General features: G+C 55.3%; 4 protein-coding genes across 10 annotated transcripts; 2 read left to right on the forward strand and 2 right to left on the reverse strand.

Annotated features, from left to right (window-relative positions):
• Positions 1-34: 34 nt before the first annotated feature.
• On the reverse strand, positions 35-6,699 carry H310_08275 (hypothetical protein). Its single transcript, XM_008873959.1, has 13 exons — positions 6,391-6,699; positions 6,148-6,343; positions 5,641-6,094; positions 5,537-5,594; positions 5,104-5,489; positions 4,838-5,050; positions 3,922-4,794; positions 3,728-3,874; positions 3,501-3,671; positions 2,691-3,455; positions 2,437-2,646; positions 2,142-2,390; positions 35-2,090 (listed from the first exon to the last, which is right to left on the reverse strand). Exons 1-13 carry the CDS (start codon positions 6,665-6,667, stop codon positions 1,179-1,181), a joined length of 4,911 nt encoding a protein of 1,636 aa, XP_008872181.1. The 5' UTR covers positions 6,668-6,699; the 3' UTR covers positions 35-1,178.
• On the forward strand, positions 53-1,225 carry H310_08276 (hypothetical protein). Its single transcript, XM_008873960.1, has one exon. The coding sequence runs from the start codon at positions 87-89 to the stop codon at positions 1,140-1,142; it is 1,056 nt and encodes a 351-aa protein (XP_008872182.1). The 5' UTR covers positions 53-86; the 3' UTR covers positions 1,143-1,225.
• Positions 6,700-6,851: 152 nt separating the features above from the next.
• H310_08277 (hypothetical protein) lies at positions 6,852-9,311 on the reverse strand. 7 transcript variants are annotated; one of them, XM_008873963.1, is made up of 10 exons: positions 9,242-9,311; positions 8,779-9,183; positions 7,910-8,732; positions 7,816-7,860; positions 7,689-7,767; positions 7,568-7,612; positions 7,437-7,516; positions 7,231-7,393; positions 7,032-7,182; positions 6,852-6,971 (listed from the first exon to the last, which is right to left on the reverse strand). In XM_008873963.1, exons 1-10 carry the CDS (start codon positions 9,272-9,274, stop codon positions 6,885-6,887), a joined length of 1,911 nt encoding a protein of 636 aa, XP_008872185.1. In that variant the 5' UTR covers positions 9,275-9,311; the 3' UTR covers positions 6,852-6,884. The 7 variants fall into 7 exon arrangements, with proteins under 7 accessions (XP_008872185.1, XP_008872186.1, XP_008872183.1 ...); XM_008873964.1 differs by having other exon boundaries at positions 6,852-7,182; XM_008873961.1 differs by having other exon boundaries at positions 7,032-7,393.
• A 599-nt stretch (positions 9,312-9,910) lies between these two features.
• On the forward strand, positions 9,911-10,978 carry H310_08278 (hypothetical protein). The gene has a single exon (XM_008873968.1). The coding sequence runs from the start codon at positions 9,944-9,946 to the stop codon at positions 10,898-10,900; it is 957 nt and encodes a 318-aa protein (XP_008872190.1). The 5' UTR covers positions 9,911-9,943; the 3' UTR covers positions 10,901-10,978.
• Positions 10,979-11,335: the final 357 nt, after the last annotated feature.

Here is an 11,335-nt window from a genome sequence, read left to right on the forward strand (position 1 = left end):
AAAAAATCCATGAAAATTCGAACAACGTTTTCGCAAAAAAACTGTCGGAAACCCGGGTGGCGCGAGCCTGGTCGATACGCTGGGTCATGGCGGATGACTCGGACGTCGATGAAGAAGAGTGGTCGGACGAAGAGGAGAGAGGGTCATGCCTCAAGCGCTCCAAGAAGAACGAATCCCACGAGATGGTGCTGGAGGAAGACGACAACGACGAATACCACGCGCTGACGTTCCTGGACAAATCAAGCATGGCCAAGGTCCACATGTGCATCGAGTGCGGCAGCGTCTTCACCAAACCGTCACATCTTCGTCAGCATGCGTTAAGTCATCAGCGCAAGTCATTCATGTGCTCCGTGGAAGGGTGTGAGAGGATGTACACGCGGAAGGACCATGTGACACGACACGTCAAAATGGACCACGATGCGTGCGACCACAAGGCGTCGCCGTTTTCGTGCACACTGTGCCACCAAGAGTTCAAATACAAGCATGGTCTCACGCGGCACATCAAGGAGAAGCACGATACGACCAACGCTTCTCGGCCTTACGTGTGTCCCACGTGCCTCCAGACGTTCAAGAAGAAGTCTCAACTGCAGCAGCACTCGTACGTTCACACAGGGAAGCCTCCGTTCCCATGCGCACAATGCGACGCGGCCTTTTTAAAGAAACACCAGCTCGATGCACACAACCTCCGGCTCCACACGGCAGTCGTGTCTGTTGTGTGGAACCCCGACGCGTCTCCTATGCCGATGGAGGCAGCGGTGGCCCCACCGGTTGAATGCACCTTTTGCCGCCAGTTTTTCGCGTCGAAGAAGACGCTTCACGGCCACATTCAAGCAGTGCACCGGCAGAGGGAGGAATACCCGTGCCCCGACTGCGGGAATGTGTACTCGACCAAGCCAAACCTGAACAAACACATCCGGGTCATTCACCAGACCGGACCTGCTGCGCCAATGTTTTCCTGCGACCTCTGCGATCGGTCGTTCCATTACAAGCACGTTCTGAAAAAGCATTTGCAAGCCATGCACAACACCCCGCGGTCCGAAAAGAGGAAGCGGAAGCCGTTGCACGATGCCGCCGTTCGTCTTCGACTTGTCGGCTGCCCATCCCGGGCGAGTGGCCCGGACGTGACCGACCGCTGCTTATAGTCATGCCCATGAGACTTGCACTCGCAACTTGTTAAGTTAGTACACGATCGAGTTGCGGCCAAAGAGTTCGTCGCCGTTTTGTTGCGGAAACTGCCGCGCGAGGAGGTCGACGGTGTCTTGGAGGAGGTAGACCCAACCCCGCGCTTCGTCTTCGGACGTCGCGCGGAACTGCATGAGCTCTTCGTGGTTGCTCAGCATACCGGGACTCAAGATTGAGATGCTCACAATGTTGGGATCGCCATACGCGACCTTGACACTGCGCGACGTGGTTGGCGCGAGATCCACCATGCCTCGGACCTTGGTATCGCTTGGGTTCTTGTACCACACCAGACACCCACTTGTCTCGAGCTTGACCCACATGACCTTGCCGCCGCGGAACAGCTTGAGCGTCTGCGGCATCCACTCGAGGTACCCAGCCTTCTCGGTGACGTTCTGGTATACTTGGGTCATACGAGTCGTCATGAACGCATCGAGTTGCAAGCTCGGTCCGTCGTCTTCGGCCGAGTGCATCGACAGATTGCTACTGCCCTTCTCGCTGGACCGCGTGCTCGATCGTGACCGATTCTCGACCTGGGCTTGCAGTGCGAGCAATTGGTCTTGTGCCGTGCGGAGGTTCTTCTTGAGGTCGTTGCGTCGACGCAAATGCATCGCGTTGATCGTCGGCATGTCGTGCGTCTGGGTGATCTGCCCCACAACGTGCTTCAAGTCTACTTTGAGCGTATCGATGTACGACTCGAGCATCTTGATGTCATCCTGCACCGTCGACTTCGCTCGGGTTAACGACGCATGCGACGACGAGGGTGCAGGAGGCGGAGGGGGTGCCTTCAACGCGGCCGCGAGCTGGTCTTGCGCCATCGCCAAGTGGTATTTCAGGGTACTCCGCTGGGACTTGAGCTTGGCCTTTGCTCCTGCCGCGGTAGTTTGGGCAATCGTGGTGACAACTTGGCGCTACAGGTCGTTCCAGTCACATGATGGTGGCAAGAACGAGGGGCATCCTACGAGCTCTTTCTTGAGAATGTCGACGTGATTCATCAAAGCGTCCTTGTCCATGTGTGGGGTCAAGACCGGGATTTGAATGTCTCGAATGGTGGCTTCTTCCTGCAACTGCGCAATGCGATCGAATGCCGCTTGGATCGCGACCTTGAGCTCGGTCCGACGCGTTTTGTATTGACGAGTCACGGCGGTCTCGGGGACTCGGGGTTTCGGGTTGTCGGCATTCTCAGAAGGGAACCGCGCGACAATGTCTCGCTAGACAGCCAAGCCATCAAACCCCATCCCCCGCCATTCCACTTACCAGCTCGCGTTGAAGGCTCTGTGTGTGCTTCTTGACTTGGGCCAGGTCCCACTCGGGCTGCAACATCGGCAGCGGCGGCAATGGCTGGGGCATGGGATTCAGTTGCTCCTCTGTTTCAGCTATTCGCGCCTTGATATCCGCTCGTTGCTCGACCAATTTCTTCATCATGCGCTCGCTGCTGGTTTTGTCCATGGCGTGTTGGATGCTCGCCTACATTGCATGAGCGTTCGATTGCAGCGATCCGATCAACGTACCAGCTCAGCCTTGTACGCTTGCAAGGCATTCTGCGCCACCTTGGTCTCCGACATCACGAATGTTGTGCTCTCAGACGAATCGTGCAACGAATTCCCAGACAACGACCCGGACGAAGACGATCCCGCGTTGCTGTGAAATGATTCGACGATCTGCGGTCGTGGCTCTGCAGGAAGAATGGGCGACGGCGGGAGACGTGCCTTGCCCGACGAAGCATCGTGCTTGGGTGTCGACGTTGACGGAGGGGATTGACCCGCAAACGAATGGGCCTGCGGGGCTGGCTTCGCAGCTGGAGCCGAGGAGTACCCGGCAAAGGATTGGTGTTGTTTTGAAGTATCGGCGCTGGACGAACTTGTCTTCGCCTGCAGTCTCTTGACAAAGGAGCCGGCAGGGTCAGTCACAGACGTCGAAATCGAGTGCTGCGGCGTCGATCCGCTGGAACGCCCGACGGACCCCCGACTGCCGCTTCGATCAGACGAGTTGCGCTTTTGTTCCATGGTCTGGGCCTTGGCCAACGCAGCCTTGAGGTCCGCCCGCCTCTTCATCAGCTTGTCCACGAGGGTGTTGTCGTTCTCTTTCGAGGCCAGCGCGATGTTGGCGACAACTTTGCGCAGTTCGTGCTTGAGCGACTCGACGTCATTTGTGTGTGGGACGAACTTGGGTTGTTTTGCCATGATGAGCGTCTTCAGCTCAGCCTTTTGCGCCGTGAACATTTCGATTTCTTCCTTGGTCAAGTGCGGTCGCTGCAGATCTTTCACCACTGCGCGCTACACCTAGAATGAGCACGCGACGTGATGCGACCAGCAACGTACCAATTCGTTCTTGAGTTCGTCGAGAGGTTTGGCTTCACGAGTGGTCTTGTCAAGGGAGTCATGGGCGGCTTTCAGCTGCGCCTTGAGTTCTTGACGGCGCTGCATCCAATGGTCGACAGCAGCCTTGTCATTGAGCTTGGTCGCATGGGCCACTTGAACCACCACTTCCCGCTGCACAGACACATTCATACCATCAGGTATTCGCTGGAAACCTTCCAAAACTGTACCAGTTCGTGCTTGAGAGAGTCGATTTGCAGCTCATCTTGCGCAAGGGCCAACTCGGACTTGATCTGGTTGCGCACCTTCATCAGCTTCGTGGCCAGCGACGAGTTTTTATCCTTTGACGCTTGTGAGATTTGGGCCACGACATTTCTCTACATTTTAGTTTACAATCGGGCTGTGCGGTTTCGATGCTGCTTACCAAGTCGGCTTTGAGCTGATCGACTTTGGACGGCTGCAATTGCTGGTCCGTGAATGACTCTTCCGAGCAAACACTGATCGTGTCGCCGATTTCAGAGTCATTGAGGCTGTAGACGGAGGACGGCCGTGCAGACTCCACATCGGGCTGGACTTCCACAGGCACTTGTTTTTGTTGCTGTTTGGATAGCGCAGTCAGCGCAGAAGTCAGTTGGGATTTGAACTCGTGTGGAGTGAGCGGGCCACTTTGCTTGGGTGCTGGTACTCGTGGCGGCTGCTCTACAACTGGCTTTGCAACCACTTCCACTGGTTTTGTCGTGGGTTCGGGGACAGGAAATGTCGACACGGGGACAACTGGATCGAGGTCCACAACATGTGCAGGTTCGGGCTCGAGCTGAGTGACCTGTGGAGGAATGGAAGGGCCGGTGGAGGTCGTCCAACTGACTTCGACGGCGGGTTCCAGCTCCAACGGCGGCGTGATCGACCCATCGTTCAGCGGAGGGGTCAGTGGCGGGGCCAAATCTTCCAGAGTCGGCAGCTGGTCCACTGTAAGCGGTGTCTGGGTTCGCATGGGGGGAGTGAGGGGCTCGTCCAAGTTGGGACTCAGGCTCTCGGGATAGTAAACTGGCGTTGATGGAAGGGATTCGTCGTCATCGTCGAAGGCTGACGGCCGAACTTCAAACGCACTGGGTCGCTGATCGCTCAATCGAGGCGGTGCCTCTCCCAAAGAGCTTCTTCGAATCGTGTTGAGCGGCAAACCAAGCTCCAAACTTCGATTCTGCACATGTTCCAGTTCTTTCTTGAGATATGCTCGGCGGTCCAAGAAAATCTGCTGTTGGTCCTTGGGACATTTGGCGATTTTTTGCACGACGTCCCGCTACAGACGGGGTTCAGGTAAGGCATCTAGTCGCCGTGCTTACGAGAGCTTGGCGAATGAATTCGGTCCGCTCCTCGAGCAGCGACGGCTCCTCTGGGCATGTCGGCTGCGGTCCCATTTGCGCGACTTTTGCCTGCAATTCATCTTGAACCAACTGGTACTCGATCTTGAGCAGATTTCGACGGCGATATCCCCCTTTGACAGCCTTGGTTTTTCCCTTCTTTTCGGCTTTCGCGATGATCTGCGCCGTCTTTTGCTAATGCATAAATGGTTATACACACGATGCACTTGGAAGCCGACACTACAAACCAGTTGATCTCGCAACCAGTCGAGTTTCATCTCTAGATCGCGCGTGCTGCTGTCGTTCGTCCGCGGGATGGGCGCACCCGTCTCCATGGCGTCCAGGTGTTTCTTGAGCTGGGCCACTTCCGCCATGCCCCGCTGGACTTCCTGTTCCTCGACAATAGCGGCTTCTTCCAGCGTGAAGAAGAGAAGATGCAGGTCCTCTAGAGTGAACGGGCTGCGCTTGATGCCATACTCCTCGTACAATTGCGTCTTGGTCATCAGCAGCACGTTGTTCGACTCGTCCCGGTCCAGCTTCTCGTACAGCGACTCCAATGTCGCTGTATCCCGCGCATGCTGCTCCACCAACCGATGGTTATCAGCAGTAGTCTCGTCAATCGACTTGAGCAGTGCTGTAAACTCAGCGTGAACCACCAACTCGACGTATGAGGAGGTCTACCTTGGTGCTTTTTGGCCAGCTCGTGGCCTCGTACTTCGATCTGAGTCGACATTTGCGCCTACAACAACTTTCAACCTTTGGGGGATGCGGGGCCTCCGCTGCACCTGCTGGGCCTCAACGTTGTCCAGCAAAGCCTGACACCGCGCCTTCTCGGCCACTTGTTGCTTAACAAGTTGCTTGAGCTGATCGTTCAACGCTTCGATTTTGGCGATTTCCCGCCGCAGCCGCTTCCCTTTTGCGCGAAACTCGATGTCGAGTCCCCCCAACCGCTTCAGGTCGACGTGCCATAGCTCTTTGTCCAACTCGGTCAGCACCATCGTCTTCATGTGCTCCGACTGGATCGTGTTGAACCGCTGCTGGTACACAGACTTCCTCGCGTCTTCCTCTTCGACTTCATCCACTTCCTCCGGGTCTCCGACGAGGCCACGGTGGCAGTCGCAGAACCCAATGACCATCGGACGCGGCGTGCGGTTGATCTTGTCGATCACTTCCGAGTACGTAAAGCCTGCCACGGACGATCCTGCGATCTCAACGATGCGAAACCCAGCGTAGATGCGTCTACCAGTGAAATGCAATGAGGGAAAATGGACAGACGAGCACAGTGGACACACCGATCGGGCTTGACGCTCCAGTTGTACAATTCTGCAGGCGACGCATGGCCATTCCCGAGTTTCCGCAGCGTGTGAATTTCGACCTGAAATTGCGTCCACAACGTGTCGGGAAGGGCATCGACAGCCTTGAGATTCATGCCAAGCTTTCCCGCGCCAAACTCGATGTACAGGTGCAACTTCCATTCATACAGTTTGCCTGACGGCGTCCATGAGAAAATGAGCAATGCAGGACGAGGACAGTACCTGTCTTGACGAGCGGCGGGATCCACTGCGCCTGTCCAGAGGGAGAGATGTAGTACCATTTGCCCTTGTGCTTTGTGGACTCGCGGTAGGACCAGCCTTCGGGAAGTGGAGTGTGATAGTCGCCAATGGTTATGATCTTGTTCTCCGAGATGCGGGCTTCGACGGACATGCGTCTCTTCGCAGTGCTCTTCCTTACAGAGTCGACCTTCGACAACGACGCATCTCTCTCCACAAACGCGCCGCCGTCTTTCCTCTGCCCGCCGCTGTGATCGGCCATGGCAAGCGCTTCGACTCTGATAACGGTTTGCGCCTCAGTGCATGTGGAAAGGGCGGTTTAAGCGTTTTACCTCCTGCAACGAGTTTAGACCAATTTACTGTATAGAACGCCCAAATACAACTTCCTAATTAGTCAATGACATGACCACATTTCTGTGGCGTCTATTGTGTTTAACAGTAGCGCGTTTTTATATTTTACTCCACACGTCATCGTTAAATTAAAATTCAACAGCTCGACGCAAATAAGATTCGTCGGGGACCTTGGGCGCGACCTCAACGTTCGCGCCGTCGCTTCCAATCGAGACCTGTTCATGACGTCAATTGAGATGCCTCGATATGAAGGCGACGGTCGCAGCGATACGTACCCTGGTGCTCATCCATCCGCTGTGGAAAGTCAGGATGGCAGTGACCCAATCTCGTAGTTCCTCCATCGTGTGCGCTTGGAATCGGTTCTGGGCATGGGTCGTGCTCACCGTGAACACAAGCTCCTTCGGGGGCTTCTTTGAAGATCCATTGCTAACCGACGTTCCATCAGGACTGTGAAGAAAACGGATCCACTCGTACAGGAGCGCTTCGCAGACGACTTCCAACGTCGGGTCGGTCAATGCAATTTCGCCGCGTGGCACGGGGTCTCCGCGCTTTTTGTAATACACCAACGTCCCGCTTGCATGGAGTTGACACCAACGTTCACGTGCTCCTCGCATGAGTCGCATCGATTTGAGCATCCCTACATCCAACGTCAGCGTTTTCCATCAACACCATCGTGGCACCTCCTCCGTCCTGGTTGAAGTGCGTGGGGAACTTCTCCAAGTGTCCCTGGCGAATGACGTGGGGCGGCGGCGTCGCAAGGCTACCAAAGTCACCCTGCAGTCATCGCGGAATTTCACGTCGACAAACGTACAAGTCGGTCGAGTTGGATCGATTGAAGAGGCCGCCACGAGAGGACCTATGTTCGACCGCGACGTTCAGAGAAAGGAACGCCCCCACGAATGATTCGGGATTGCACAAATTCGCCGTCGTACCCCATAAACATGGACGAAGACGACGAAGATGGCGTGGCATTGTACGTCGGCGGCGGTGGAGAAGTCGTGGGAGGTTTTTCTACGGAAATGGGCAATGGGAACGATGCAGGAACGAGATTGAAGGAACCTTCTGCAGGAGGAGGTCGTGCTGGGAGAGGTGAACGGCGAGGCTCTGCTTCCGCGGTCATGAACGTGAAGACACGGGCGAGGGGGGGTCGTACCTGGAGGTACTACCATGCCTCCTCGAGACGACTCGAGGATCACTTCTGTCTGCTGGTTGTAAACCTTGCTGAGCTGGGCCAGCTCCATCTCCGCCTGTCGAGTCTTGGCCTCTTCCTTCTGCATTTCCAGTTCCATGGCCGCCACCTTTTGGCGGATCACGGCGATCTTAGCTTTGGACGTCATGGTTTCGTCGACCAGCCCAACCAAACACTCGTGCAGCACCGGTTGCTGCGTGAGGCCGTGCACGAGTTGCGCCTCCAATTCGTCGAGGAGCCTCTGGTTTGCATCGCGCTCTCGTCGCAGCTTCTTGTTTCCAGCACTCATGTGGCCAATGTCCTGAGTCAGCTCGGCATTCTTTCCGCTGAGGTCGTTCATACGCTGCACCTCCGGTGACACGATCGCGCCACTCTCTTGCTTCTGCAGCTGGATCAACATTTCGTCGTATTTGGCCTTTTCCGCCGTTGCTGCTTCGATTTCTTTCTTCGCCTTCACCTGCGCCTCCAACAACCCACTCAGCGACCCCGACAGCAAGTTCCACTTGAGCGTGAGCTGCTTGAATGTTGACTGGACTTTCTGCGTTTCGAGGCGCCACATTTCGTTGCTGAGCTCGCTCGTGACGAGCAAATTCATGTACTCTTCCTTCTTTTGCTTTTGAACGCTGTATGCGGACGGCGGTGCCGAGGTCAACGCACCCATTGACTGAGACCCTGCCGAGGCCAATGCTGAAGTCGATGCAATCGTGGGGTTTACGGACGATGTGGGCGCTGAATCCAATGCCGACGTCTCCCCTTCACCAAGCAGACCTTGCGAGACGTCTGCAAACTAAGAAAGGACACGTGAGGAGTGTTGAGGAAGCGAAATTGTGAACCTTGAGCTTGACGGGACGAGCGGCCTTCTTGAGCTTGTCGACGACTTCCGTGTACTTGCACCCTGCCAGCGCCACGCCATCCACTTGCGTGAGTCGCATGTTCGGATAAAGACGTCGTTCCGGCCGCACGCTCCAATTGTAAATTTCTGCAGGGCCGGGCTTGCCACCAGGTAGCTTTGGCAGTTCCTCGACTTCAGCTTGGAACATGGGAAATGGGATGTTCGTTGTCTGCGCAACTTCCTTCAAGTTCACTCCTAGGCGCCCCGGTCCAAACTCTATCTCGATTTCGCACCGCCAGTTGAAAGATCGAGCCGTATTCGACCGCCGCGGCGGAAACCATTGCGTCTGGCCAGCAGGCGACACATAGTAGTACCTCCCTGGCTGGGACTTGGATTCGCGCTTCTCCTAAACACACACATGCCCCGTACCGTGTGAATTGCGCAGCGCTGCATGCGAGACGTACCCATCCGGGCGGCAAGTCGTCCGCCATGTTCATTGTATCTGCGGCGCAGAGGGTTGGGATGCTCGAGTCTACTTCGTCATTAGTGGACATTTCAAGCTTCATAAATATTGCATACAAATTTCCAGTCATAGAATATGCCTCGCCCAAGCCCGAAAATGACAGAAGCAGGTGATCTGGCGTCGAGCATCCGGATAATGATTGGGTTCGTTTTACGGTCCCTCGATGCAGACAACAAGAATTCCGATGCCGTCAAAGCAGCAATCGTCGAGCTGGTCACGTAGGCCACCTCAGTGTCCCGAATACAGGATCATTGCACCATGTCGTTGGCTGCAGTGAATCGTCGAGCCTATGCATTTCTTTGGTGGATGCGACTACAGGATGAAAAAAGCCGTCGCAGCCCATGATAGTGAGGAGATCCGACACCACGTGCAAAGATGGAGATGACCAATGCCATTACGGAGGAAGGTTGTGGTGTTGTTTTGGTCATGTGCAGGTATTGTGGCTACAGGTAACCTGACAATGGCACATGTCGGGATGTCGAGGTTGCCGATGCACCCTTGGTAAGGCGTTGCAAAAAGCATCGAATATTTCGCTGATTTTGGGAAAATATATCCCAATTTTTGTCGAAATTCCTGGGGTTTCACACAGGATCAAGTGCCCACTGCGTATCTTTACCAACAAGGAGCGTGCGACAGTCAAGCGATGGATGATGGCCGGCCGATGGGGCTTACGATCGGCTATATGCAGCACTTCATCCTTAGGAATGGCGGCCGTCGCGCGTTTCATGGTATGAGCGTCCTTGACGTGTGCTACCAGTTCGTCAAGCCCATGACGGACCCGCATAAGTTGTCGTTGGTCGACTTTGTCTTGGAGTGTGACGACGAAGAACTGTCTAGCTGCGTTCAACCCGCTCAATGGTTCATCACAGACGACTGGAGCAGCAACTTCCTCGACTCATTCGACACACTGCTACACTTTTTCCATCCGAGGGACGACGTAGCAGTGTGGAGCGGCCTCTCTCACGTCAACCACCACGACCAAGAGATCGAGTTAAGAACGTTCGACTGGTTTGCCTCCCAAAACGAACTCAACGTTCGCAGCATCCGCAATGTTGTGTTTGTCATGTTTCCATGGCGGACTCCTTTCGCATTGCATTCATCTTGGTGCCTTTTCGACGCATTTGTGGCCATGACGCACCATCCAAACTCCTTTCAGATCGCAAGCACCGACGACCAAAAGCTCGATTTCCTCAGCGCTCTCGAAACCAACCCCCGTCCCATCCTGTCCATGCTGCAGTCGCCTGCGGATACGTTACCCTCGTCCTTTCGTGAAGAAGACCAGGTGGGCGTGCTAGAGCGCATTGGGGGTATCGAAGGTTTTCGAGCCGTGCAGATGTTTGTGTTGGACCACATGAGTCGTTGGATGCTACGATGCTTGGACGAACGAGCTGCGACCCCAGGGGAATCCATACTGGTTGTGGCCAAGTGGTTAGTGGTCAAAGCAGGGTTTCTGCGAGGACTGGGCTACCCCGACGACGCCAACGATCTGTTCAATCAAGCCATGAATATTTATGAACTCGAATTAGGGACGCTGGCAGCCGAAGCCCTTGCCGTCGTGACGGCGCAGTATCTGTCCCAGTGCTCCAGCCAGGATCTTTAATGTACCAGCCGGATTGAGGCGTCCGTGGATCTTGTTACGTCACCCAAGCGCGGGTGGTCTCGTACGCTTCCGCTCTGTTCCAGCTAGGTTCACTTTACTCCTTGGATAAAACGGCGTCGAGTGCCAATGCGCCTCCTCTCCCGCTGTTGTGACCTCTCGGCTGTCGCACACCCCGATGCCATCCAAGGAGATAGGAAGTTGAACTAGAGCGATTCACGGCGATGTATTTCTGTGCCGCCGCCGCCCATATGCACCGAGTGTTCCGTAAACATTGCCCCCAACACATCCCCCCTACAACCACGGGTGTTTCGGTACATTCACTTTAAAAAATGTCACACCACGAGTTGTCCCATCTAATTCGCCGACGCAATAATCTGACCAAAACCATTCGACCCATGCAATCAGAACGTATGTTTGAACTTGCTTCACGTTCAA

The sequence above is a fragment of the Aphanomyces invadans genome (genome assembly GCF_000520115.1).
Source record: "Aphanomyces invadans strain NJM9701 unplaced genomic scaffold supercont1.16, whole genome shotgun sequence".
In the NCBI taxonomy this organism is placed as follows: domain Eukaryota; phylum Oomycota; class Saprolegniomycetes; order Saprolegniales; family Verrucalvaceae; genus Aphanomyces; species Aphanomyces invadans.